At 31.8% G+C, this 26,310-nt stretch overlaps 3 protein-coding genes across 4 annotated transcripts in view; 2 read left to right on the forward strand and 1 right to left on the reverse strand.

The window, feature by feature from the left end:
• Positions 1–2,163, reverse strand: part of LOC142348209 (uncharacterized) — a 35,538-nt gene extending 33,375 nt beyond the window's left edge. For both annotated transcript variants that reach the window (XM_075399473.1, XM_075399474.1), the window contains exon 1: positions 2,048–2,163. In XM_075399473.1, coding sequence (XP_075255588.1) covers positions 2,048–2,087 — 40 coding nt within the window. In that variant the 5' untranslated portion in view covers positions 2,088–2,163. The remainder of the gene's footprint in view (positions 1–2,047) is intronic.
• The window catches only part of LOC142348211 (isochorismatase domain-containing protein 2-like), a 346,917-nt gene that overhangs the window by 11,993 nt on the left and 308,614 nt on the right, over positions 1–26,310 (forward strand). The window lies entirely within an intron of this gene.
• The window catches only part of LOC142348210 (stromal cell-derived factor 2-like), a 213,076-nt gene continuing 211,522 nt past the window's right edge, over positions 24,757–26,310 (forward strand). Inside the window, exon 1 of the mRNA XM_075399475.1 lies at positions 24,757–24,770. The gene's annotated coding sequence lies outside the window, so the exon portion shown is untranslated. The remainder of the gene's footprint in view (positions 24,771–26,310) is intronic.

The following is a 26,310-nucleotide window of genomic DNA, read 5'->3' on the forward strand; positions in this document are numbered from 1 at the left end:
TGATGATTTCCTGGGTAGAAAAATAATAATTTGATCTCAATTCTACAAAAAACAGAGCGAGCCTAATTATTGGTCCCATCTCAAATTTTGGTAATGCAAGTATTTAGGTTATATTCACGTGCTCTTGTTAAGATCTGCTCAAATATTATGATCTTTTTGTATTCAATGAGAAATTAAAATGCAGAGGTGATTTTAGTAATGCGAGAGTTCGAAGGGGAGTTGAAAGATAAGTGGACTTAGAATTTAATTTTCTAATTTGCTGCTTAATTGGGTTGAGATTTTTGTGTTCATGGAGCTCAGAGTATTTAGAGAAACTTTTACTTTTGCTGCAGAAGTGGTGCTGTGTTGTCTTTCTGCTTTTCCAACTCACTAGTTGTCATAAAAAGGCAGTGGCACGGATAAATGCCGCGTGTTGCTTGTTTTAAGTAGGTGAATAATGCCTTTTTTATTTTTTCGCTATCTTTTTTGATAAACTATTGAGATTTATTTGTTCATTCAACTTGAGAAGATACAAAATAAGATGACTAAAGTTTTGAAGAAAAAATTTGGCTGACCATTTTTTTGAAAAGTATTACATCTAACAAGAACTTACACCTAAGATTTCAAACGAATTTAACTATCGCAGAAAACCTTATTTTTTAACAACTGATTGAATTATTGGTGACTTTCCGATTGAATTATTTGGTGAATTATATCCAAAGTAAAAGAAATAGTGTAGCATATTTAATACAAATCAGCAACTACGATGAAGAAATGAAAATGTGGCCCTTCTGTATGAGCTCTGAATTTCATCATAGCTCAGCAATCTCCAGAAACAAGAAAGGCTAGACCCAAATTTCTTCAAAATTGAACACAGTTTGCATTTGAGTGAAATTTTTACAATAATGGTAAATCTCAATAACTCCTCAAAATAGAAAAAATTAAGAAAAATAATTCCAATAAAATTTTCTACATTTAACGCGTTTTTGAATGACACTACTCACAACTTTTTGGAGAAAAAATTAGAAAAAGATTAACTTTCGACAATTGAAACTTTTACGAATGGTGCAAAGATAACCTGCTGTTTCAACCAGAAGTGACTTCATCGATTAAATGATACGTTCACTTTTTACGTAGCAACGTGAATTGATTCAAAATGTTGTAGCCTTCAAAAAAATAATTGAACAAATGATCTATTGAATTTTTGTCCACGAGATGAAAAGTAGAACGGATGAAAAGTCTAACTATTGACATCTTCACCAATATCATAACTTTTTGGTACATTTGTAAAAAAATTTTCTAAATTTTGAGGGGTGTTTCAATGACACTTTTCACAACTTTCTACCATGAATACATCGATCGGCCAAATTTGACTAAACAAACAAGACAATTGACCTGTAGTTCCTCCCTTTCACTAAATGACGTCGTGCATCATTTAGTGATAGGGAGGAACTATACGGTCAAATGGTTTTTTGTTTAATCAATTTTGGCCGATCGATATATTCATGGTAGAAGGTTGTGAAAAGTGTCATTGAAACGCCCCTCAAAATTTAGAAATTTTTTTACAAATGTATCAAAAAGTTATGATATTGGTGAAGATGTCAATAGTTAGACTTTCATCGGTTCTGCTGTAGAAGGCACCGAGAACATTTTTAAACAATTGAATCTCATGAACAAAAATTTAATAGATCATTTGTCCAATTATTTTTTGAAGGCTACAACATTTTGAATCAATTCACGCTGCTACGTAAAAAATGAATGTATCATTTAATCGATGAAGTCACTTTTGGTTGACACAGTAGGTTATCTTTGCACCATTCGTAAAATTTTTAATTCTCGAAAGTCAATCTTGTTCTAATTTTTTCTCCAAAAAAGAACTATTGGCAGCTAGCCATCAATTTTCAGCTTTTTTTTCCGGGTTAATCGATAAATTCTGGTAGACAGCGAGTATAAAAGATATACTTTGACCATAAATTTAAATTACTGTTGAAAAATAGCATTTTCGTTTAGGGTTTATTAAAAAAAAATGCGAGGAAGAGAGTAACATCTTGATTTTCACGAAACTAACCTGTTAAGAAGAGAATTCCAATAATCACAAACAATTTCATCACGAAAGTTTTGCTTCGCTAATGACTATTATGAAGCTCAGTTGAACTTTCCAAGGTCCTAGCAATTCATTTCCATTTATTGTTTTGGAGAAATTTGGATTGTTTATCAAAGTTCAATTGCTAATTTAATCAGTATACTTGGTTGCGCTTTTAAAACACTGTTTTAAACACACATTGACACATTAAGTTGTATAGTCGTGTCGGCATTATTTTGAAAGAAGCATTTGTAATTAAAATGCGTTATTTTAATATGTTTTCGTCGCACCCCCTTTTTTCTTCCTTTTTGTCTGAATAGGGTAAAAATGACAATCATAATCTGGCCAGAGTGAAAAGCAGTCTGGGAAAAATTATGATCCAGTGCTGTTTTAAATGATATTAAAATGATGGTATCTGGCAAATCTCGGATTGATTAAACTTTTCTTTCCTAATGGAAGACAAGTAGACCCTAAAATATTCCTCGAGTTAGGGAAACACCCGGGTTGGGCTACCAGTGAATCCCATGGATGAATCATAGAAATTTCATAAAAAGTCCATCGATGGGTCATCGATGGTTTATTACTACTTTTTCTCTGATCATAGAAAATCCCATTGACGGGAAAGCTCTGATTTTCACTGGGTCATTGGAAATCCATAGATGGAAATTCACTTCTGCAGGATTTCAATCAAAATAATCAGCAGAGCTGAGCAATATCCAAACCTCTACAAGCAGAGTTGATTGAAAACTGCCGAAGTCTTAAGTGATGCCTGTGTTGGGGACAATTAGAAATTTTTAAATAGTCCAGTGACACCAGCCAGTGTAACTTTTACGTTTGTTCCTCTGTTTGATGAAAAACTTCTGACAAATTTTTAAATGTTTGAGGCTCAAAATTTCCATGAAAAGTTTGAATTACAGATCATCATTTCTGTGATGAACATTCCTAGCAGCCAAATTAGCATTAAATTTTCAAGAATTTCAAAGAAATGCACCAAACTGCCGTCTTTGAGCTGGAAGCATAGTAGCTTCATGGTTACAGACACAAGATTAAAAAAATGGCATTTTTGGAATGACAAAATATTTGATAAAAAAGTATCGTTTTAAAAAATATATTCAAAAATCGTTATTTGCGTTTTCTACCAAAAAATGACAATCGCTTCTTGAACGAAGAGAAAATTGATTCGCATAGTAATTTAGATAAAATTGCTAAATTAAAAATTTTTTTGAAAGAACAATTTTTAAATAGTGAAGTCATTTGAGAACTTGTTATAGTCCTCAACAAAAATTCTCATTTCAATTTGACGTAATTTTCTATTTTACAAGCATTCGAAAAATCACAAAGTTCTTTAGTCCTGGACCCTGGCATGAGAACCAATTCCTTCTGTGGTAACTTGAATAAAAAATAAACTCGAGTATCATAAAACCGGTTAAAGACCATTTCATAGAAATTAGTGTGTCCTCTATAAATGTATAACGTAGAAAACATTTCACAAAAAAGCCTTTGTTTATTTTACTGAGTCATACGACCATTTTCAGATTAAAACAACGTAAGGAATTTCAATTTCTAAAAAAAAAACTTTTTTCTGATTCTTTCTCTGTAATAACGCATTTTGTCTGTGAAAACGATAACGCGCTACTAAACAAAAGAGATGGCGATTATCTGAGATAAGACCTTGTTTTCACTTAACTGATTACTAAAATCGAAGCTTACCTGAAAAACATTGCCTAAATTGATTTGCATCCCAAATTTTTGCAGGATTACTAACAATTCTTGTTTTTTTTTTTAAATTTTTAACAGATTGCTGGCGCATCACGTTGAAGGCAAACAACACATTTAAAAGCGTCGAAGAGAAATAATGTCCTTTGTCGCTTTAAACAGGATAGCATTGGTTGCATAATTCGGAGGCAATATTCGTGCACCTACCTTTCGAATTGACAAAATTTAAAAACAGAATGACTATAGGAGAACGGCTGATGTTTCGCATTCAACGCACTCAACGCCAATCTTACATAATTTTCCGTTGAATTTTGGCGTAGATCTTACATAATTAGCGTTGAATTTTAGCGTAGATCTTACGTATTTAGCGTTGAATTTAGCGTAGATCTTACATAAATTCAACGCATTCAACGCCAATCATACATTTTTTGCATTAAAATTTGGCGTAGATCTTACATATTTAGCGTTGAATTTTAGCGTAGATCTTACATAAATTCAACGCATTCAACGCCTATCTTACATTTTTTGCATTCAAATTTGGCGTAGATCTTACATATTTAGCGTTGAATTTTAGCGTAGATCTTACATATTTAGCGTTGAACTTAGCGTAGATCTTACATAAATTCAACTCATTCAATGCCAATCGTACATAATTTTGCGTTGAATTTTGGCGTAGATCTTACATATTTAGCGTTGAATTTTGGCGTAGATCTTACATATTTAGCGTTGAATTTTAGCGTAGATCTTACATATTTAGCGTTGAATTTAGCGTAGATCTTACATAAATTCAACGCATTCAACGCCAATCTTACATAATTTTGCGTTGAATTTTGGCGTAGATCTTACATATTTAGCGTTGAATTTTAGCGTAGATCTTACATATTTAGCGTTGAATTTTAGCGTAGATCTTACGTATTTAGCGTTGAATTTAGCGTAGATCTTACATAAATTCAACGCATTCAACGCCAATCTTACATAATTTTGCGTTGAATTTTGGCGTAGATCTTACATATTTAGCGTTGAATTTTAGCGTAGATCTTACATATTTAGCGTTGAATTTTAGCGTAGATCTTACGTATTTAGCGTTGAATTTAGCGTAGATCTTACATAAATTCAACGCATTCAACGCCAATCTTACATAATTTTCCGTTGAATTTTGGCGTAGATCTTACATAATTAGCGTTGAATTTTAGCGTAGATCTTACGTATTTAGCGTTGAATTTAGCGTAGATCTTACATAAATTCAACGCATTCAACGCCAATCATACATTTTTTGCATTAAAATTTGGCGTAGATCTTACATATTTAGCGTTGAATTTTAGCGTAGATCTTACATAAATTCAACGCATTCAACGCCTATCTTACATTTTTTGCATTCAAATTTGGCGTAGATCTTACATATTTAGCGTTGAATTTTAGCGTAGATCTTACATATTTAGCGTTGAACTTAGCGTAGATCTTACATAAATTCAACTCATTCAATGCCAATCGTACATAATTTTGCGTTGAATTTTGGCGTAGATCTTACATATTTAGCGTTGAATTTTGGCGTAGATCTTACATATTTAGCGTTGAATTTTAGCGTAGATCTTACATATTTAGCGTTGAATTTAGCGTAGATCTTACATAAATTCAACGCATTCAACGCCAATCTTACATAATTTTGCGTTGAATTTTGGCGTAGATCTTACATATTTAGCGTTGAATTTTAGCGTAGATCTTACATATTTAGCGTTGAATTTTGAAAAATCAATTTCACTGTTTCGACCCTATGCTGCAAAGGTGAGAAAGGTGAAGTCAGAGAAAAATCATTTTTTAGTGCTCTTTTATAGTGCAAAATCCAATTGACACCATTTTACGATTTCAAATTTTTCAAGTTTTTTTTTCAAAAAGTTAATTTTTAAACTGTTTCAACCCTATTCTGCACAGGTGAGAAAAATCAATTTTTAGTGCTCTTTTATAGTGCAAAATCCAATTCAGACCATTTGAAGATTTCAAATTTTTCAAGTTTTTTTTTTGAAAAATTAATTTTTTTTACTGTTTCGACCCCCTATGCTGCACAATTGAAAAAAATGAAACTAGCAAAAAATCACCATTTGCTCTCTTACGGTGCAAAAACCATTTCAGACCATTTTAGGAATTCAAATTTTTTTCAAAACATAAAAGAATTTTTAAATTTTTCCCAGTACTGCTCACATGATAAATGCGTTGAATACGTTGAAATTATGTAAGATCTCGGCTAAATTCAACGAAAAATATGTAAAATCTAGGCTAAATTCAACGAAATATATGCAAGTTCTACGCTAAAATCAACGCAAAATATGCAAGATCTACGCTAAATTTAACGCAAAATATGTAAGATCTACGCTTTATAAGGATTTCGGCTCCTAAAGAAACCAAGGTACGGTGGCGCAATGGTAGAAGAGGCGACAATTAAACAGGAGGTCAGTGGTTTGAGTCCCATACCCAGAGTTCTACGCGTTGATTTTTTGTAAGATCAACGCTAAATTCAACGCAAAAATATGTAAGATCTACGCTAAATTCAACGCTAAATATGTAAGATCTACGCTAAATTCAACGCTAAATATGTAAGATCAGCGGCAACTAGCGTTGACAAGTTGGAAAATTCACCGCCATTTCTTACATAATTTAGCGCTGAATGCTTTGAATTTTGTCTTTCAATTCAACGCATTCAACGCAAAATTATGTAAGAAAATTGCGGTGAATTTTCCGACTTGTCAACGCTAGTTGCCGCTGATCTTACATAATTTTGGCCAAATTCCTCGGCCCGAGAAGGATTTTGGGCTCTTATAAGCTGTAAAAGTTTTTCGATTGAGTTGAAAAATATTCAAAAAGAACAATAACTGCGAGTGATGAATTAAAATAAGTTTGTTATTTATTTCGATTATTCTATAAATGAACGCAGTGAGGATGTAAAATAGGGCTTTTAAGGAATCGTTTATTTTTAAAACCATTCGTTTGAAACATTTGGCTGTCCAAAAAGATAAATAATAAATTTTCTTCAAAAATTGTTTTCAAAAAACCAATTATTTTATTAACAACAAAATTTAATGGAATAGAACCGAATTGACGGCAGCGAAAATTTTCCGTGAAACCATTTAGCGGCCATAGTTTTAATATCTGACTACATGCTTAAAGAACAGGAAAACGTGTATTATTATTATTACTAAAATAGATTTGCATAAATATAATGTGACAAATTGAAAAATGCTAAGATTAAATGTTTACAATCGTAAACAGTTACAACTACTTCTCTTGAACAGCATTTTTTTCTCTGAGATAAACTTTCAAGAAGGCTCGGTAATGTGCTTTCGCACATAAAGTTCCGATCCGTTTTTTTGGTTTCAAATGTCTACCCCCGCTCATCCGTTTTTTGGCACAAACGTCTACCAAATGAGGTACACACAGAAAGCCCCCAAAAATTCAGCATTTTTTAGCACAAAATTGTGTATGAAAAAAAATTCAGCTACAACGCAAATAACTCAGTGGAGAAAAAACTGACGCTTTAGAACGATGAGATCAGCCACTATTAGGACAGCAAGTCAAAATGAACGTAAAATAACGCGTTTTTTGCTGAAATTCCTGCTTTTTATTTTGTGTTTTATTTCAGAAGTTCCTCAAAATTATTTTTCCTAAAAAATTTTCTTCAAAATTATGTTTGGTTTGTATAAGTTTTCCAAATGTGTTTTTTTATGCGCTGCCTAACACCATTGGGAGAGCCATATAAAATTATGAGTGATCTCTAAAAAAAAGTTTTTGTACGCTTAAAAAATCAATCAGGTATATAAATAATCATCGTAGAAACTCTTCAAATTAATAAAATGGTGCGTGAATTGTGAAAATTTATCAATCATATAGATAATCATGCTTGATTTCTAGTAATTCTGCAAATGTCTGTAAAGTTTGGTGATCAAATTTTTAGAACTCACAATATAATGCATAATTTAAAAGATTTCTTTATTACATAATTATTTTTTTTTTATTATTTTTATAGGTTTACGCACCATTCTCAAACTCATAAGTGCTTTCAAAATCAAATATTTATTTAAAAAGTTTTGAAATTTTTGAGATAATCAAACTCATGGGGCATTAGCTTCATCCCAAAAAGCAACTTATTCCATTCGAAAGGAACAGCAAAATTGAATTATCTTCACCCAATTGCAGTTGTGACATTAGGAACCTTCAAATTGAACGCATATTGGCATATAGTCACATTATCTTTTCAGAATCCTAATGCGCTAGATACAATCGAATTTTCCACGGAGAGTGAACTAAACAGTGACCAAAAAGTTGAATTTTGTGTAGGACACTTTGTTTCATGGGTAGCCAATAAAGTTTTTTGATATAATTTGCTGTTGGTAAACCAGGTGATAGCCTAAAAATGAGGCGACATGCTGAGATCCTTATAGGCTGCAATTTTTGTATAATTTACGCAGGTAGTCCATAAAACACTTATTTGCAATAATCTATACGCGAGAGAATCATTACCCAAATTTACTCAATCAACGACTTTCTGTCGAATGCATCTCCGATGAAATAAATTTTTGCAGGGAATAATAACATCTACGGCACACAGAGTTAACTTATTGTTAGAAAAATTGGCTTCTGTTGGAAGTTTAATATCGCTATCAAAACTATTCTTTCCACTAACAAACTTTTACTCAGTTCTTTTCGATTTTAAAGGGAGCTTAGCACCACTGAACCACTTTTGCAGAGTCCTAGGTGTCAAATCAAAAGCCCCCTGATTTTTCGCAGCATGTTGAACAAAATAGATAACAGTGTCATCGGCATAAAAATGATCATTGACATCAATACGTTCAAACAGAACTTCCAGATAAATGAAATAGCATGGAAAAAGAGCGGGACCTGGAACAGATCCTAGAGGAAGACCCATTTTCATAGTTCTTGGCATCAAATATTCACCATCAATCAACACTTTTGAAAACTACTACTCAGATAACTATTTAAAAAGCTAATCACTTTATCTTTGAAACCCAAAATTGTTTCAAGAATTGAATGAAGTAACTCTCGATCAAGAGTGTCAAAGGCAGCTGATAGATACAAGTCCAATAAAAACTTTTATGTCATCAAAACGAATCAAAGCCCTTATGTTTTCTGGTTGTTTTTTGATCGTTTTTCGACGTCAATTTAACTGCGTTTTTTGCTGTTAAAAAATCTAGTAAAACGAATAGTTTTACTACAGGCAAAATACTGGGGACGTCTTTCATGGTCCAATTTTTTTCTAGTAATAGAATTGAGTGATTTGCTTTTAACTGATCATCATTTTCACGACTAATTAATTGCGGTCATTCCCCTGTGGTTTCCGTGTTTTTGACTCTTCAAGATGATTGTGCCATATTAAAAGCAATGCGTCATTCGTAGACAAAAATCGTGTGTTGTATAAATACATGATACGCTTTTTTAGAGAAATTCCTGCTTTTTATTTTGTTCCTTATTTGCAGAGGTTCCCCAAAATTATATTTCCTAAAAAATTCTATTCAAAATTATGTTTGATTTGTATAAATTTTTCAAATGTGTTTTTTATGTGCTGCCTAACACCTACGGAGAGCCATTAATTATGAGCCAAAATTATGAGTGATCTCTAAAAAAACTCTTTGTACGCTTAAAAGATTATACAAAAATCGTAGAAACTCCTCATATTAATGGAGTGGTAAGTGAGTTGTAAAAATTTATCAGTTATATAGATAATCTTGCGTGATTTCTAGAAATTCTTTAAATGTCTGAAAAGTTTGGTAATCAAAGTTGTTAGAACTCACAATATTATGCATAATTTAAAAGTTTTATTCATTATATCATTATTATTGTTATTATTTTATTATTATAATTATTATTATTATCATTACTATTATTATTATTATTATTATTATTATTATTATTCTTATTATTATTATTATTATTATTATTATTATTATTTATTATTATTTTTTTATCATTATTATTATAAATATTATTTTTATAGGTTAAAGCACCATTTACAAACTCATATCTGCTTTCAAAATCAAATATTAATAAAAAAAATTTCATTTTTTTTGAGATAATCAAACTCATGGGGTATTACATTCATCTCAAAGAGCAACTTATTCCTTTTGAAAGGAACAGCAAAACTGAATGATCTTCGCCCAAATGCAGTTGTGACATTAGGAACCTTCAAATTCTACGCATATTGGCATATAGTCACCTTAATCTTTCGCAAACCTCATGCGCCAAGATACATCGGAATTTTACACTGAGAGTGAATTAAACGGTGACTAAAAAGTTGAATTTTGTAGAGGACAGGTTGTTTCATGGGTGGCCAATGATGCTCTTTGATATTTTATGCTGCTGGTGAACCAGGTGATAGCTTATAAATGAGACATGCTGAGTTACTTATAGACTGTAGTTTCTGTATGATTTACGCAGATAGTCCATAAAACACTTATTTGCAATAATCTATTCGCGAGAGAATCATTACCCAAATTTACTCAATCAACAACTTTCTGTCGAATGCATCTCCGATGAAATAAATTTTTTGCAGGGAATAATAACATCTACGGCACACAGAGTTGACTTATTGTTAGAAAAGTTGGCTTCTGTTGGAAGTTTAATATCGCTATCAAAACTATTATTTCTACTAAAAAACATTTACTCAGTTTTATTCGAGTTTAATCGGAGCCTAGCACCACTGAACCATTTTTGCAGAATCATAGGTAGTCAAACAAGTGTGGAGTACACACACACCAAATGAATGTAGGGAAACAGTCAGGCAGATGCGGAGAACTCTCTCATCAAATGCTTGATACCAAATATGAAATGGTAGATAATTCTTGTATGATTTTGTTGCTAAAATCTGAAATCCCCGGTAACTGGGGCTATCCGAACAAAGTCCGGCCTCTGATACCACAGTAAATAACAGCAATCAAGTGCTGAAAGCAAAGTAAATAGCCTCCCGGGTGCACTATTTAATAAGTCTACCACAACAATTAGACAAATAAAAAATGTGTCCTTTGTAGAAAATCGTCAAGCCGCTAACAAAATTAGCGCGTTATGTGTCGATCAAAAACAACCGTGGCTCGTATAATTTCCTTAAACGTTTTAAAAATCAAATGTTGTAAAAGTCAATTAGAAATGGAGTATATATTTTTAGAAATGGAGTATAGGATTTTTGTATTAGTGGAATCATTAGTTTGGAAAAATTATTCTTAGTTCTTTTTTCAAGAAATCAAAAAATTGCAGTACTTTATTAGATACAAACCTAAAATATTTTCTCAATCAAAATTTTGAACGAACTTCAAGATTATAATGCTGAGAAGATAAAAACAGTCACTTCCTTGTAGACGACACATGAGTCGGTCAACAACCAAAACTATGTAGCTATTTCTTTATATCAATCGATTCAACATATAAATGTCGCTGTCTTTCTGACCTTCAAAACTCATTTAAAAATAAATACACATAAGTGTTGAACAAGAAAGAATAGCTGTTCTAGCCTATTTAAAAATGTCGGTTCATGGGTGGCCAAGAAAGCTCTTTGATACCATGAAACAACATGTCCTCTACAAAATTCAACTTTTTGGTCACCGTTTAGTTCACTCTCCGAGGAAAACTCCGATGTATCTTGGCGCATTAGGCTTCCGAATTTAAGGTGACTATATGCCAATATGCATACAATTTGAAGGTTCCTAATGTCACAACTGCCTTTGGGCGAAGATCATTCAGTTTTGCTGTTCCTTTCGAATGGAATAAAATGATCTTTGAGATGAAACTAATACCCCATGAAATTGATTATCTCAAAAAAATGAAAACTTTTACAATTGATATTTGATTTTGAAAGCAGTTATGACTTTGTAAATGGTGCGTATAACTATAATAAAAATATTAAATTGATTATCTCAAAGTACAAATAATATTAATATTAAATTGATTATCTCAAAAAAATGAAAACTTTTACAATTGATAATTGATTTTGAAAGCAGTTATGAGTTTGTAAAAGGTGCGTAAACCTATAATAATAATATTAACAAAAAAAATAATAATAAAAAAAAATAATGATAATAATAGTAATAATAATAATAATAATAAAATGATAATAATAATCTAATGAAGAAATCTTTTAAATTATGCATAATATTGTGAGTTCTAAACTTGATTACCAAACTTTTCAAACATTTGAAGAATTTCTAAAAATCACGCAAGATTATCTATATAACTGATAAATTTTTACAACTCATTTACCATTCCATTAATTTTAGTATTCCCTTAGCATTCTATTAACATGAGGAGTTTCTACGAATTATGTACAATCTTTTAAGCGTACAAAAACTTTTTTTTAGAGATCACTCATAATTTTATATGCCACTCCGTAGGTGTTAGGCAGCACATAAAAAAACACATTTGAAAAACTTGTACAAACCAAACATAATTTTGAAGAAAATTTTTGAGGGAATATAATTTAGAGGAACTTCTGCAAATGAATAAAGCACAAAATAAAAAGAATGAAAGATGTCCCAATTAATTTGCCTGTAGAAAAACTGTTGTTTTTAGGGGATTTTTTAATAGCAAAAAACGAAGTTGAAATGACGTTGGAAAGCGATCAAAAAACAACAAGAAAACATAAAGGCTTTGATTCGTTTTGATGACATCAAAGTTTTTATTGGACTTGTATCCGTCAGCTGCCTTTGACACTCTTGATTAAGAATTACTTCATTCAATTCTTGAAACAATTTTGGGTTTCAAAGATAAAGTTCTTAGCTTTTTAAATAGTTATCTGAGTAGTATGAAAACTGACTATGAAAACGGGTGTTCCTTAAGGATCTGTTCGAGGTCCCGCTCTTTTTTCATGCTATTTTGTTCCTCTGGAAGTTCTGTTTGAACGTCTTGGTGTCAGTTATCATTTTTATGCCGATGACACTGTTATCTATTTTGCTTACCATGCTGCGATAAATCAGGGGGCTTTTGATTTGATACTTACGACTCTGCAAAAGTGGTTCAGTGGTGCTAAGCTCTGATTAAGCTCGAATAAAACTGAGTAATTGTTTATTAGTAATAATATTTTTTATAGTTAAAAGCAGTTCATTCAATTCTAAGACTAGAATAAACTTGGACCATGAAAGACGTCCCCAGTAATATGCCTGTTGCAAAACTGTTCTTTTTAAAAAGTTTAATTGACGTCGAAAAACGATTTAAAAACAACCAGAAAGCGAAAGAAGTTTGATTGGTTTTGATGACGTAAAATTAACAAAAATTTATGATTTCTTATATTTGAATCCGACAAAATTCTCAACACGAGAGAACATAAATTCAACAAAATCTAGATAGAAAATTTGGAAGATCCGGCTTCGAAATGCTGAAACTTGTTACAGAATTCCATATTTCTTTAGGGTGAAAATTTTTAAATAAGGCAATAACAGCTATCTTTTTTTGTTTAACTTTTATGTGTATTTATTTTTAATTGAATTTTGAAAGTCAGAAAGACATCGACATTTATATGTTTAACCGATTGATATAAAGAAATAGCTACATAGTTTTGGTTGTTGACCGACTCATGTGTCGTCTACAAGGAAGTGACTGTTTTTATCTTCTCAGCATTTTAATCTTGAAGCTCGTTCAAAATTTTGATTGAGAAAATGTTTCAGGTTTGTATCTAATAAAATTCTGCAATTTTTTGATTTCTTGAAAAAAGAACTAAGAATAAAGTTTCCAAACTAATGATTCCACTAATACTAAAATCCTATACATATATACTCCATTTCTAATTGATTTTTACAACATTTGATTTTTAAAACGTTTAAGGAAATTATACGAGCCACGGTTGTTTTTGATCGACACATAACGCGCTAATTTTGTTAGCGGCTTGACGATTTTCTACAAAGGACACATTTTTTATTTGTCTAATTGTTGTGGTAAACTTATTAAATAGTGCACCCGGGAGGCTATTTAATTTGGTTTCAGCACTTGATTGCTGTTATTTACTGTGGTATCAGAGGCCGGACTTTGTTCGGAGAGCCCCAGTTACCGGGGATTTCAGATTCTAGCACCAAAATCATACAAGAATTATCTACCATTTCATATTTGGTATCAAGCATTTGATGAGAGAGTTCTCCGCATCTGCCTGACTGTTTCCCTACATTTTTGGCCATCCTAAATATTTTTCCTAGTCAAACATTTGGTGTGTGTGTTCTCCACATTTGTTTGACTACTTATGACTCTGCAAGAATGGTTCAGTGGTGATAAGCTCCAATTAAACTCGAAAAAAACTGAGTAAATGTTTATTAGTAGAAAGAATAGTTTGAATAGCGATATTAAACTTCCAACAGAAGCCAACTTTTCTAACAATAAGTCAACTCTGTGTGCCGTAGATGTTATTATTCCCTGCAAAAAATTTATTTCATCGGAGATGCATTCGACAGAAAGTTGTTGATTGAGTAAATTTGGGTAATGATTCTCTCGCGAATAGATTATTGAAAATCACTGTACTATGGACTATCTGCGTATATCATACAGAAACTACGGCCTATAAGGAACTCAGCATCTTGTCTCATTTATAGGCTATCACCTGGTTTACCAACAGCAAATTATATCAAAAAGCTTCATTGGCTACCCATGAAATAAAGTGTCCTCCACAAAATTGTGTTATCCTCTACTAATGCCCCATGAGTTTGATTATCTCTAAAAATTGAAAACTTTTTTAATTAAAATTTGATTTTGAAAGCACTTATGAGTTTGTAAATGGTGCGTAAACCTATAAAGATAATAATAAAAAAAATAATAAAATAATGAAGAAATCTTTTAAATTAGGCATAATATTGTGAGTTCTAAAAATTTGATTACCAAACATTTCAGACATTTGAAGAACTACTAGAAACCAAACATGATTATCTATATAATTGATAATTTTCTACAATTCACGCACCATTTTAATAATTTGAAGAGTTTCTACGATGATTATTTATATACCTGATTGATTTCTACAACTCACTTACCATTCTATTAACATGAGGAGTTTCTACGAATTATGTTTAATCTTTTAAGCGTACCAAAACTTTTTGTAGAGATCACTCATAATTTTCTATGGCTCTCCGTACATGTTAGGCAGCGCATAAAAAAAACACATTTGAAGAAATTATACAAACCAAACATAATTTTGAAGAAAATTTTTTAGGAAATATAATTTTGAGGAACTTCTGAAATAAAACACAAAATAAAAAGCAGGAATTTCCGCAAAAAACGGGTGATTTTACGTTCATTTTGGCTCGCTTTCCTAATAGTGGCTGATCTCATCGTTCTAAAGCGTCAGTTTTTTCTCAACTGAGTTTTTTGCGTTGTTGCTGATCTTTTTTTCATACACAATTTTTTGCTCTCAAAATGCTTAATTTTCAGGGGCTTTCTATGTGTACCTCATTTGGTAGACATTTGTGCCAAAAAAACGGATGATTGGGGTCGGAACTTTATGTGCGAAAGCACATTACCGAACCTTCTTGAAAGTTTATCTCAGAGGAAAAAATGCTGTTCAAGAGAATCAGTTGTAACTGTTTACTATTGCAAATATTTAATCTTAGCATTTTTCGATTTGTCACATTATTTTTATGCTAACCTATTTTAGTAATAATAATAATACACATTTCCCTGTTCTTTAAGCATGTATTCAGTTATTGAAACTATGGCAGCTAAATGGTTTCACGCAACACTTTCGCTACCGATTGATATAGAGAAATAGCTACATAGTTTTGGTTGTTGACCGACTCATGTGTCGTCTACAAGGAAGAGACTGTTTTTATCTTCTCAGCATTTGAATCTTGAAGTTCGTTCAAAATTTTGATTGAGAAATGTTTTGGGTTTGTATCTAATAAAGTACTGCAATTTTTTGATTTCTTGAAAAAAGAACTAAGAATAAGGTTCCCAATCTAATGATTCCACTAATACTAAAATCCTATACATATATATATACTCCATTTCCAATTGATTTTTACAACATTTGATTTTTAAAACGTTTATGGAAATTATACGAGCCCTGGTTGTTTTTGATCGACACAGAACGCGCTAATTTTTTGTTAGCGGCTTGACGATTTTCTACAAATGACACATTTTTAATTTGTCTAATTGTTGTGGTAAACTTATAAAATAGTGCACCCAGGAGACTATTTGATTTGGTTTCAGCTCCTGATTGCTGTTATTTACTGTGGTATCAGAGGCCTGACTTTGTTTGGATAGCCCCAGTTACCGGGGATTTCAGATTCCGGCAACAAAATCATACGAGAACTCAACGCAAAATGATTTAAGATTGGCGTTGAATGCGTTGAATTTATGTAAGATCTACGCCAAATTTGAATGCAAAAAATGTAAGATAGGCGCTGAATGCGTTGAATTTATGTAAGATCTACGCTACATTCAACGCTAAATATGTAAGATCTACGCTAAAATTCAAGGCTAAATATTGTAAGATCTACGCCAAAATGTAACGCAAAATATATAAGATTGGCGTTGAATGCGTTGAAATTATGTAAGATCTACGCTAAAGACAACGCTAAATATGTAATATCTACGCTAAAATTCAACGCTAAATATGTAAGATCTACGCCAAAATTCAACGCAAAATTATGTAAGATTGGCGTTGAATGCGTTGATTTTATATAAGATCTACGCTAAATCCAACGCTAAATATGTAAGGTCTACGCTAAAATTCAACGCTAACTAAGTAAGATTTGCGCCAAAATTCAACGCAAAATTATGTAAGATTGGCGTTGAATGCGTTGAATTTATATAAGATCTACGCTAAATCCAACGCTAAATTTGTAAGATCTACGCTAAAATTCAACGCTAAATATGTAAGGTCTACGCCAAAATTCAACGTAAAATTACGTAAGATTGGCGTAGAATGCGTTGAACTTATACAATACCATCAACAAATTATATCAAAGAGCTTCATTGGCTGCCTATGAAACAAAGTGTCCTCTACAAAATTGTGTTATCCTCTACTAATGTCCCATGAGTTTGATTATCTCAAAAAATTGAAAACTTCTTTTATTAATATTTGATTTTGAAAGCACTTATGAGTTTGTAAATGGTGCGTAAACATATAAAGATAATAATAAAAAAACAATAATAAAATAATGAAGAAATCTTTTGAATTAGGCATGATATTGTGAGTTTTAAAAATTTGATTTCAAAACTTTTCAGACATTTGAAGAACTACTAGAAACCAAGCATGATTATCTATATAATTGATAATTTTTTACAATTCACGCACCATTTTATTAATTTGAGGAGTTTCTACGAATTATGTATTATCTTTTAAGCGTACCAAAACTTTTTTTTAGAGATCACTCATAATTTTCTATGGCTCTCCGTTCATGTTAGGCAGCGCATAAGAAAACACCTTTAAAGAAATTATACAAACCAAACATAATTTTGAAGAAAATTTTATAGGAAATATAATTTTGAGGAACTTCTGAAATAAAACACAAAATAAAAAGCAGGAATTTCCACGAAAAACGCGTTATTTTACGTTCATTTTGACTCGCTGTCCTAATAGTGGCTGATCTCATCGTTCTAAAGCGTCAGTTTTTTTCTCAACTGAGTTTTTTGCGTTGTTGCTGATCTTTTTTCATACACAATTTTGTGCTCTCAAAATGCTGTATTTTTGGGGGCTTTCTATGTGTACCTCATTTGGTAGACATTTGTGCCAAAAAAGCGAATGAGCGGGGTCGGAACTTTATGTGCGAAAGCATATTACCGAGCCTTCTTGAAAGTTTATCTCAGAGGAAAAAATGCTGTTCAAGGGAATCAGTTGTAACTGTTTACGATTGCAAATATTTAATCTTAGCATTTTTCGATTTGTCACATTATATTTACGCTAACCTATTTTAGTAAAATTATTAATACACATTTCCCTGTTCTTTAAGCATGTATTCAGTTATTGAAACTATGGCCGCTAAATGGTTTCACGCAAAATTTTCGCTACCGATTGATATAAAGAAATAGCTACATAGTTTTGGTTGTTGACCGACCCATGTGTCGTCTACAAGGAAGTGACTGTTTTTATCTTCTCAGCATTTTAATCTTGAAGTTCGTTCAAATTTTTGATTGAGAAATGTTTTGGGTTTGTATCTAATAAGATACTGCAATTTTTTGATTTCTTGAAAAAAGAACTAAGAATAAAGTTCCCAAACTAATGATTCCACTAATACTAAAATCCTATACATATATATACTCCATTTCCAATTGATTTTTACAACATTTGATTTTTAAAACGTTTATGGAAATTATACGAGCCCTGGTTGTTTTTGATCGACACAGAACGCGCTAATTTTGTTAGCGGCTTGACGATTTTCTACAAATGACAAATTTTTTATTTGTCTAATTGTTGTGGTAAACTTATTAAATAGTGCACCCAGGAGACTACTTAATTTGGTTTCAGCTCTTGATTGCTGTTATTTGCTGTGGTATCAGAGGCCTGACTTTGTTTGGATAGCCCCAGTTACCGGGGATTTCAGAATCCGGCAACAAAATCATACGAGCATTCAACGCAAAATGATTTAAGTTTGGCGTTGAATGCGTTGAATTTATGTAAGATCTACGCTAAATATGTAAGATCTACGCTAAAATTCAAGGCTAAATATTGTAAGATCTACGCCAAATTTCAACGCAAAATATGTAAGATTGGAGTTGAATGCGATGAATTTATGTAAGATCTACGCTAAATTCAACGCTAAATATGTAAGACCTACGCTAAATTTCAACGCTAAATATTTAAGATCTACGCTAAAATTCAACGCTAAATAAGTAAGATCTACGCCAAATTTCAACGCAAAATATGTAAGATTGGATTTAAATGCGATGAATTTATGTAAAATCTACGCCAAATTCAACGCTAAATATGAAAGATCTACGCTAAAATTCAACGCTAAATAAGTGAAATCTACGCCAAATTTCAACGCAAAATATGTATTATTGGAGTTGAATGCGTTGATTTTATGTAAGATCTACGCTAAATTCAACGCTAAATATGTAAGACCTACGCTAAAATTCAACGCTAAATATGTAAGATCTACGCCAAAATTTAACGTAAAATTATGTAAGATTGGCGTAGAATGCGTTGAATTTATACAATACCAACAACAAATTATATCAAAGAGCTTCATTGGCTGCCTATGAAACAAAGTGTCCTCTACAAAATTGTGTTATCCTCTACTAATGCCCCATGAGTTTGATTATCTCAAAAAATTGAAAACTTCTTTAATTAATAATTGATTATGAAAACACTTATAAGTTTGTAAATGGTGCGTAAACATATAAAGATAATAATAAAAAAATAATATTAAAATAATGAAGAAATCTTTTAAATTAGGCATAACATTGTGAGTTTTAAAAATTTGATTACAAAACTTTTCAGACATTTGAAGAACTACTAGAAAGCAAGCATGATTATCTATATAATTGATAATTTTTTACAATTCACGCACCATTTTTTTAATTTGAAGAGTTTCTACGATGATTATTTATATACCTGATTGATTTTTCAAACTCATTTACCATTCTATTAACATGAGGAGTTTCTACGAATTATGTATAATCTTTTAAGCGTACCAAAACTTTTTTTTAGAGATCACTCATAATTTTCTATGGCTCTCCGTACATGTTAGGCAGCGCATAAAAAAAACACATTTGAAGAAATTATACAAACCAAACATAATTTTGAAGAAAATTTTTTAGGAAATATAATTTTGAGGAACTTCTGAAATAAAACACAAAACAAAAAGCAGAAATTTCCACAAAAAACGCATTATTTTACGTTCATTTTGACTCGCTGTCCTAATAGTGGCTAATCTCATCGTTCTAAAGGGTCAGTTTTTTCTCAACTGAGTTTTTTGGGTTGTTGCTGATATTTTTTTCATACACAATTTTGTGCTCTCAAAATGCTGAATTTTTGGGGGCTTTCTATGTGTACCTCATTTGGTAGACATTTGTGCCAAAAAAGCGGATGAGCGGGGTCGGAACTTTATGTGCGAAAGCACATTAACGAGCTTTCTTGAAAGTTTATCTCAGAGGAAAAATGCTGTTCAAGAGAATCAGTTGTAACTGTTTACGATTGCAAATAGTTAACCTTAGCATTTTTCGATTTGTCACATTATTTTTATGCAAACCTATTTTAGTAATAATAATAATACACATTTCCCTGTTCTTTAAGTATGTATTCAGTTATTGAAACTATGGCCGCTAAATGGTTTCACGCAAAATTGTCGCTACCAATTGATATAAACAAATAGCTACATAGTTTTGGTTGTTGACCGACCCATGTGTTGTCTACAAGGAAGTGACTGTTTTTATCTTCTCAGCGTTTTAATCTTGAAGTTCGTTCAAAATTTTGATTGAGAAATGTTTTGGGTTTGTATCTATTAAAGTACTGCAATTTTTTGATTTCTTGAAAAAAGAACTAAGAATAAAATTCCCAAACTAATGATTCCACTAATACTAAAATCCTATACATATATACACTCTATTTCCAATTAATTTTTACAACATTTGATTTTTAAAACGTTTAAGGAAATTATACGAGCCCAGGTTGTTTTTGATCAACACAGAATGCGCTAATTTTGTAAGCGGCTCGACGATTTTCTACAAATGACTCATTTTTTATTTGTCTAATTGTTGTGGTAAACTTATTAAATAGTGCACCCGGGAGACTATTTAATTTGGTTTCAGCTCTTGATTGCTGTTATTTACTATGGTATCAGAGGCCTAACTTTGTTTGGATAGCCCCAGTTACCGGGGATTTCAGATTCCAGCAACAAAATCATACAAGAATTCAACGCAAAATGATTTAAGATTGGCGTTGAATGCGTTGAATTTATGTAAGATCTACGCTAAATTCAACGCTAACTATGTAAGATCTACGCTAAAATTCAAGGCCAAATATTGTAAGATCTACGCCAAACTGTAGCGCAAAATATATAAGATTGGCGTTGAATGCGTTGAATTTTTGTAAGATCTACGCTAAAGTCAACGCTAAATATGTAAGATCTACGCCAAAATTCAACGCTAAATATGTAAGATCTACGCCAAAATTCAACGCAAAATTATGTAAGATTGGCGTGGAATGTGTTGAATTTATATAAGATCTACGCTAAATTCAACGCTAAATATGTAAGGTCTACGCTAAAATTCAACGCTAACTAAGTAAGATTTACGCCAAATTTCAACGCAAAATATGTAAGATTGGAGTTGAATGCGATGAATTTATGTAAGATCTACGCTAAATTCAACGCTAAATATGTAAGACCTACGCTAAATTTCAACGCTAAATATTTAAGATCTACGCTAAAATTCAACGCTAAATAAGTAAGATCTACGCCAAATTTCAACGCAAAATATGTAAGATTGGATTTAAATGCGATGAATTTATGTAAAATCTACGCCAAATTCAACGCTAAATATGAAAGATCTACGCTAAAATTCAACGCTAAATAAGTGAAATCTACGCCAAATTTCAACGCAAAATATGTATTATTGGAGTTGAATGCGTTGATTTTATGTAAGATCTACGCTAAATTCAACGCTAAATATGTAAGACCTACGCTAAAATTCAACGCTAAATATGTAAGATCTACGCCAAAATTCAACGTAAAATTATGTAAGATTGGCGTAGAATGCGTTGAATTTATACAATACCAACAACAAATTATATCAAAGAGCTTCATTGGCTGCCCATGAAACAAAGTGTCCTCTACAAAATTGTGTTATCCTCTACTAACGCCCCATGAGTTTGATTATCTCAACAAATTGAAAACTTCTCCATTTAATATTTGATTTTGAAAGCACTTATGAGTTTGTAAAAGTTGCGTAAACCTATCAAGAGAATAATAAGAATAATAATAATAATAATAATAATAATAATAATAATAATAAAATGAAGAAATCTTTTAAATTATGAATAATATTGTGAGTTCTAAAAATTTGATTACCAAATTTTCCAAAAAATTGAAGAATTTCTAGAAATCAAGCATGATTATCTATATAACTGATAACTTTTACAACTCACCCACCATTTCATTAATTTGAAGAGTTTCTACGATGATCATCTATATACCTGATTGATTTTAACTATTCATTTCCCATTCCATTAAATCTTATAAGCGTGCAAAATTGTTTTATTAGATCACTTATAGTTTCTTATGCCTCTCCGTAGGTGTTAGGCAGCACATAAAAACTTCATTTGAAAAACTTTTACAAACGAAACATAATTTTAAAGAACATTTCAGGGAATATAATTTTGAGTTACTTTTGCAAATAAAGCACAATATAAAAAGCAGGAGTAATTTCCGCAAAAAGAAATCGTGATGTATTATACAACTCACGATTTTTGTTTTCGAATCAAGCTATGATTTAATATGGCACATTGATTTTGAAGAGTCAAAAGAACACGAAAACCACAGGGGATTGAACGCAATTAATTAGTCGTAAAAATGATGATCAGTTAAAAGCAGTTCACTCAATTCGAAGTCTAGAAAAAACTTGGACCACTAAAGACGTCCCAAGTAATATGCCTGTAGTAAAACTGTTCTTTTTAAAAGTTTTGTTATAGGCAAAAAATGAAGTGTAATTGACGTCAAAAAACGATTTAAAAACAACCAAAAAGCGAAAGGTGTTTGATTGGTTTTGATGACGTAAAACTAACGAAAACTTATGATTTCTTATGTTTGAATCCGACAAAATTCTCAACACGAGAGAACATATATTCAACAAAATCTAGGTAGAAAATTTGGAAGATCCGGCTTCAAAATGCTCTTTTAATGTGAAAGTTGTTAAAGAGTTCCATATTTCTTTTGGGTGAAAATTTTTAAATAAGGCTAGAACAGCTATTCTTTTTTGATTAACACTTATGTGTATTTATTTTTAAATGAGTTTTGAAGGTCAGAAAGACAGCGACATTTATATGTTGAACCGATTGATATAAAGAAATAGCTACATAGTTTTGGTTGTTGACCGACTCATGTGTCGTCTACAAGGAAGTGACTGTTTTTATCTTCTCAGCATTTTAATCTTGAAGTTCGTTCAAAATTTTGTTTGAGAAAATATTTTAGGTTTGTATCTAATAAAGTACTGCAATTTTTTGATTTCTTGAAAAAAGAACTAAGAATAATTTTTCCAAACTAATGATTCCACTAATACTAAAATCCTATACTCCATTTCTAAAAATGTATACTCCATTTCTAATTGACTTTTACAACATTTGATTTTTAAAACGTTTAAGGAAATTATACGAGCCACGGTTGTTTTTGATCGACACATAACGCGCTAATTTTGTTAGCGGCTTGACGATTTTCTACAAAGGACACATTTTTTATTTGTCTAATTGTTGTGGTAAACTTATTAAATAGTGCACCCGGGAGGCTATTTACTTTGCTTTCAGCACTTGATTGCTGTTATTTACTGTGGTATCAGAGGCCGGAATTTAATCGGATAGCCCCAGTCACCGGGGATTTCAGATTTTAGCAACAAAATCATACAAGAATTATTTACCATTTCATATTTGGTATCAAGCATTTGATGAGAGAGTTCTCCGCATCTGCCTGACTGTTTCCCTACATTCATTTGGTGTGTGTGTGTACTCTAGACTTGTTTGACTACCTATGACTCTGCAAAAATGGTTCAGTGGTGCTAGGCTCCGATTAAACTCGAATAAAACTGAGTAAATGTTTGTTAGTAGAAATAATAGTTTTGATAGCGATATTAAACTTCCAACAGAAGCCAACTTTTCTAACAATAAGTCAACTCTGTGTGCCGTAGATGTTATTATTCCCTGCAAAAAATTTATTTCATTGGAGATGCATTCGACAGAAAGTTGTTGATTGAGTAAATTTGGGTAATGATTCTCTCGCGAATAGATTATTGCAAATAAGTGTTTTATGGACTATCTGCGTAAATCATACAGAAACTACAGTCTATAAGTAACTCAGCATGTCTCATTTATAAGCTATCACCTGGTTCACCAGCAGCATAAAATATCAAAGAGCATCATTAGGCCACCCATGAAACAACCTGTCCTCTACAAAATTCAACTTTTTAGTCACCGTTTAGTTCATCCTCCGTGGAAAATTCCGATGTATCTTGCGCATTAGGTTTTCGATATGATAAGGTGGGTATATGCCAATAGGCGTAAAATTTGAAGGTTCCTAATGTCACAACTGCATTTGGGGAAAGATCATTTAGTTTTGCTGTTCCTTTCGAATGGAATAAGTTGCTTTTTGAGATGAAACTAATGCCCCATGAGTTTGATTATCTCAAAAAATTGGAAATTTGAATCCGACAAAATTCTCAACACGAGAAGACATATATTCAACAAAATCTAGGTAGAAAATTTGGAAGATCCGGCTTCAAAATGCTCTTTTAATGTGAAAGTTGTTAAAGAGTTCCATATTTCTTTTGGGTGAAAATTTTTAAATAAGGCTAGAACAGCTATTCTTTCTTGTTCAACACTTATGTGTATTTATTTTTAAATGAGTTTTGAAGGTCAGAAAGACAGCGACATTTATATGTTGAATCGATTGATATAAAGAAATAGCTACATAGTTTTGGTTGTTGACCGACTCATGTGTCGTCTACAAGGAAGTGACTGTTTTTATCTTCTCAGCATTATAATCTTGAAGTTCGTTCAAAATTTTGATTGAGAAAATATTTTAGGTTTGTATCTAATAAAGTACTGCAATTTTTTGATTTCTTGAAAAAAGAACTAAGAATAATTTTTCCAAACTAATGATTCCACTAATACTAAAATCCTATACTCCATTTCTAAAAATATATACTCCATTTCTAATTGACTTTTACAACATTTGATTTTTAAAACGTTTAAGGAATTTATACGAGCCACGGTTGTTTTTGATCGACACATAACGCGCTAATTTTGTTAGCGGCTTGACGATTTTCTACAAAGGACACATTTTTTATTTGTCTAATTGTTGTGGTAAACTTATTAAATAGTGCACCCGGGAGGCTATTTACTTTGCTTTCAGCACTTGATTGCTGTTATTTACTGTGGTGTCAGAGGCCGGACTTTGTTCGGATAGCCCCAGTTACCGGGGATTTCAGATTTTAGCAACAAAATCATACAAGAATTATCTACCATTTCATATTTGGTATCAAGCATTTGATGAGAGAGTTCTCCGCATCTGCCTGACTGTTTCCCTACATTCATCTGGTGTGTGTGTACTCCACACTTGTTTGACTACCTATGACTCTGCAAAAATGGTTCAGTGGTGCTAGGCTCCGATTAAACTCGAATAAAACTGAGTAAATGTTTGTTAGTAGAAATAATAGTTTTGATAGCGATATTAAACTTCCAACAGAAGCCAACTTTTCTAACAATAAGTCAACTCTGTGTGCCGTAGATGTTATTATTCCCTGCAAAAAATTTATTTCATCGGAGATGCATTCGACAGAAAGTTGTTGATTGAGTAAATTTGGGTAATGATTCTCTCGCGAATAGATTATTGCAAATAAGTGTTTTATGGACTATCTGCGTAAATCATACAGAAACTACAGTCTATAAGTAACTCAGCATGTCTCATTTATAAGCTATCACCTGGTTCACCAGCAGCATAAAATATCAAAGAGCATCATTGGCCACCCATGAAACAACCTGTCCTCTACAAAATTCAACTTTTTAGTCACCGTTTAGTTCATCCTCCGTGGAAAATTCCGATGTATCTTGGCGCATTAGGTTTTCGATATGATAAGGTGGGTATATGCCAATAGGCGTAAAATTTGAAGGTTCCTAATGTCACAAATGCATTTGGGGAAAGATCATTTAGTTTTGCTGTTCCTTTCGAATGGAATAAGTTGCTTTTTGAGATGAAACTAATGCCCCATGAGTTTGATTATCTCAAAAAATGGGAAATTTGAATCCGACAAAATTCTCAACACGAGAAAACATATATTCAACAAAATCTAGGTAGAAAATTTGGAAGATCCGGCTTCAAAATGCTCTTTTAATGTGAAAGTTGTTAAAGAGTTCCATATTTCTTTTGGGTGAAAATTTTTAAATAGGCTAGAACAGCTATTCTTTCTTGTTCAACACTTATGTGTATTTATTTTTAAATGAGTTTTGAAGGTCAGAAAGACAGCGACATTTATATGTTGAATCGATTGATATAAAGAAATAGCTACATAGTTTTGGTTGTTGACCGACCCATGTGTCGTCTACAAGGAAGTGACTGTTTTTATCTTCTCAGCATTATAATCTTGAAGTTCGTTCAGAATTTTGATTGAGAAAATATTTTAGGTTTGTATCTAATAAAGTACTGCAATTTTTTGATTTCTTGAAAAAAGAACTAAGAATAATTTTTCCAAACTAATGATTCCACTAATACTAAAATCCTATACTCCATTTCTAAAAATATATACTCCATTTCTAATTGACTTTTACAACATTTGATTTTTAAAACGTTTAAGGAAATTATACGAGCCACGGTTGTTTTTGATCGACACATAACGCGCTAATTTTGTTAGCGGCTTGACGA

This window comes from Convolutriloba macropyga, chromosome 10 (assembly GCF_964194025.1).
Source record: "Convolutriloba macropyga chromosome 10, txConMacr16.3, whole genome shotgun sequence".
Classification (NCBI taxonomy): Eukaryota; Metazoa; Xenacoelomorpha; order Acoela; family Convolutidae; genus Convolutriloba; species Convolutriloba macropyga.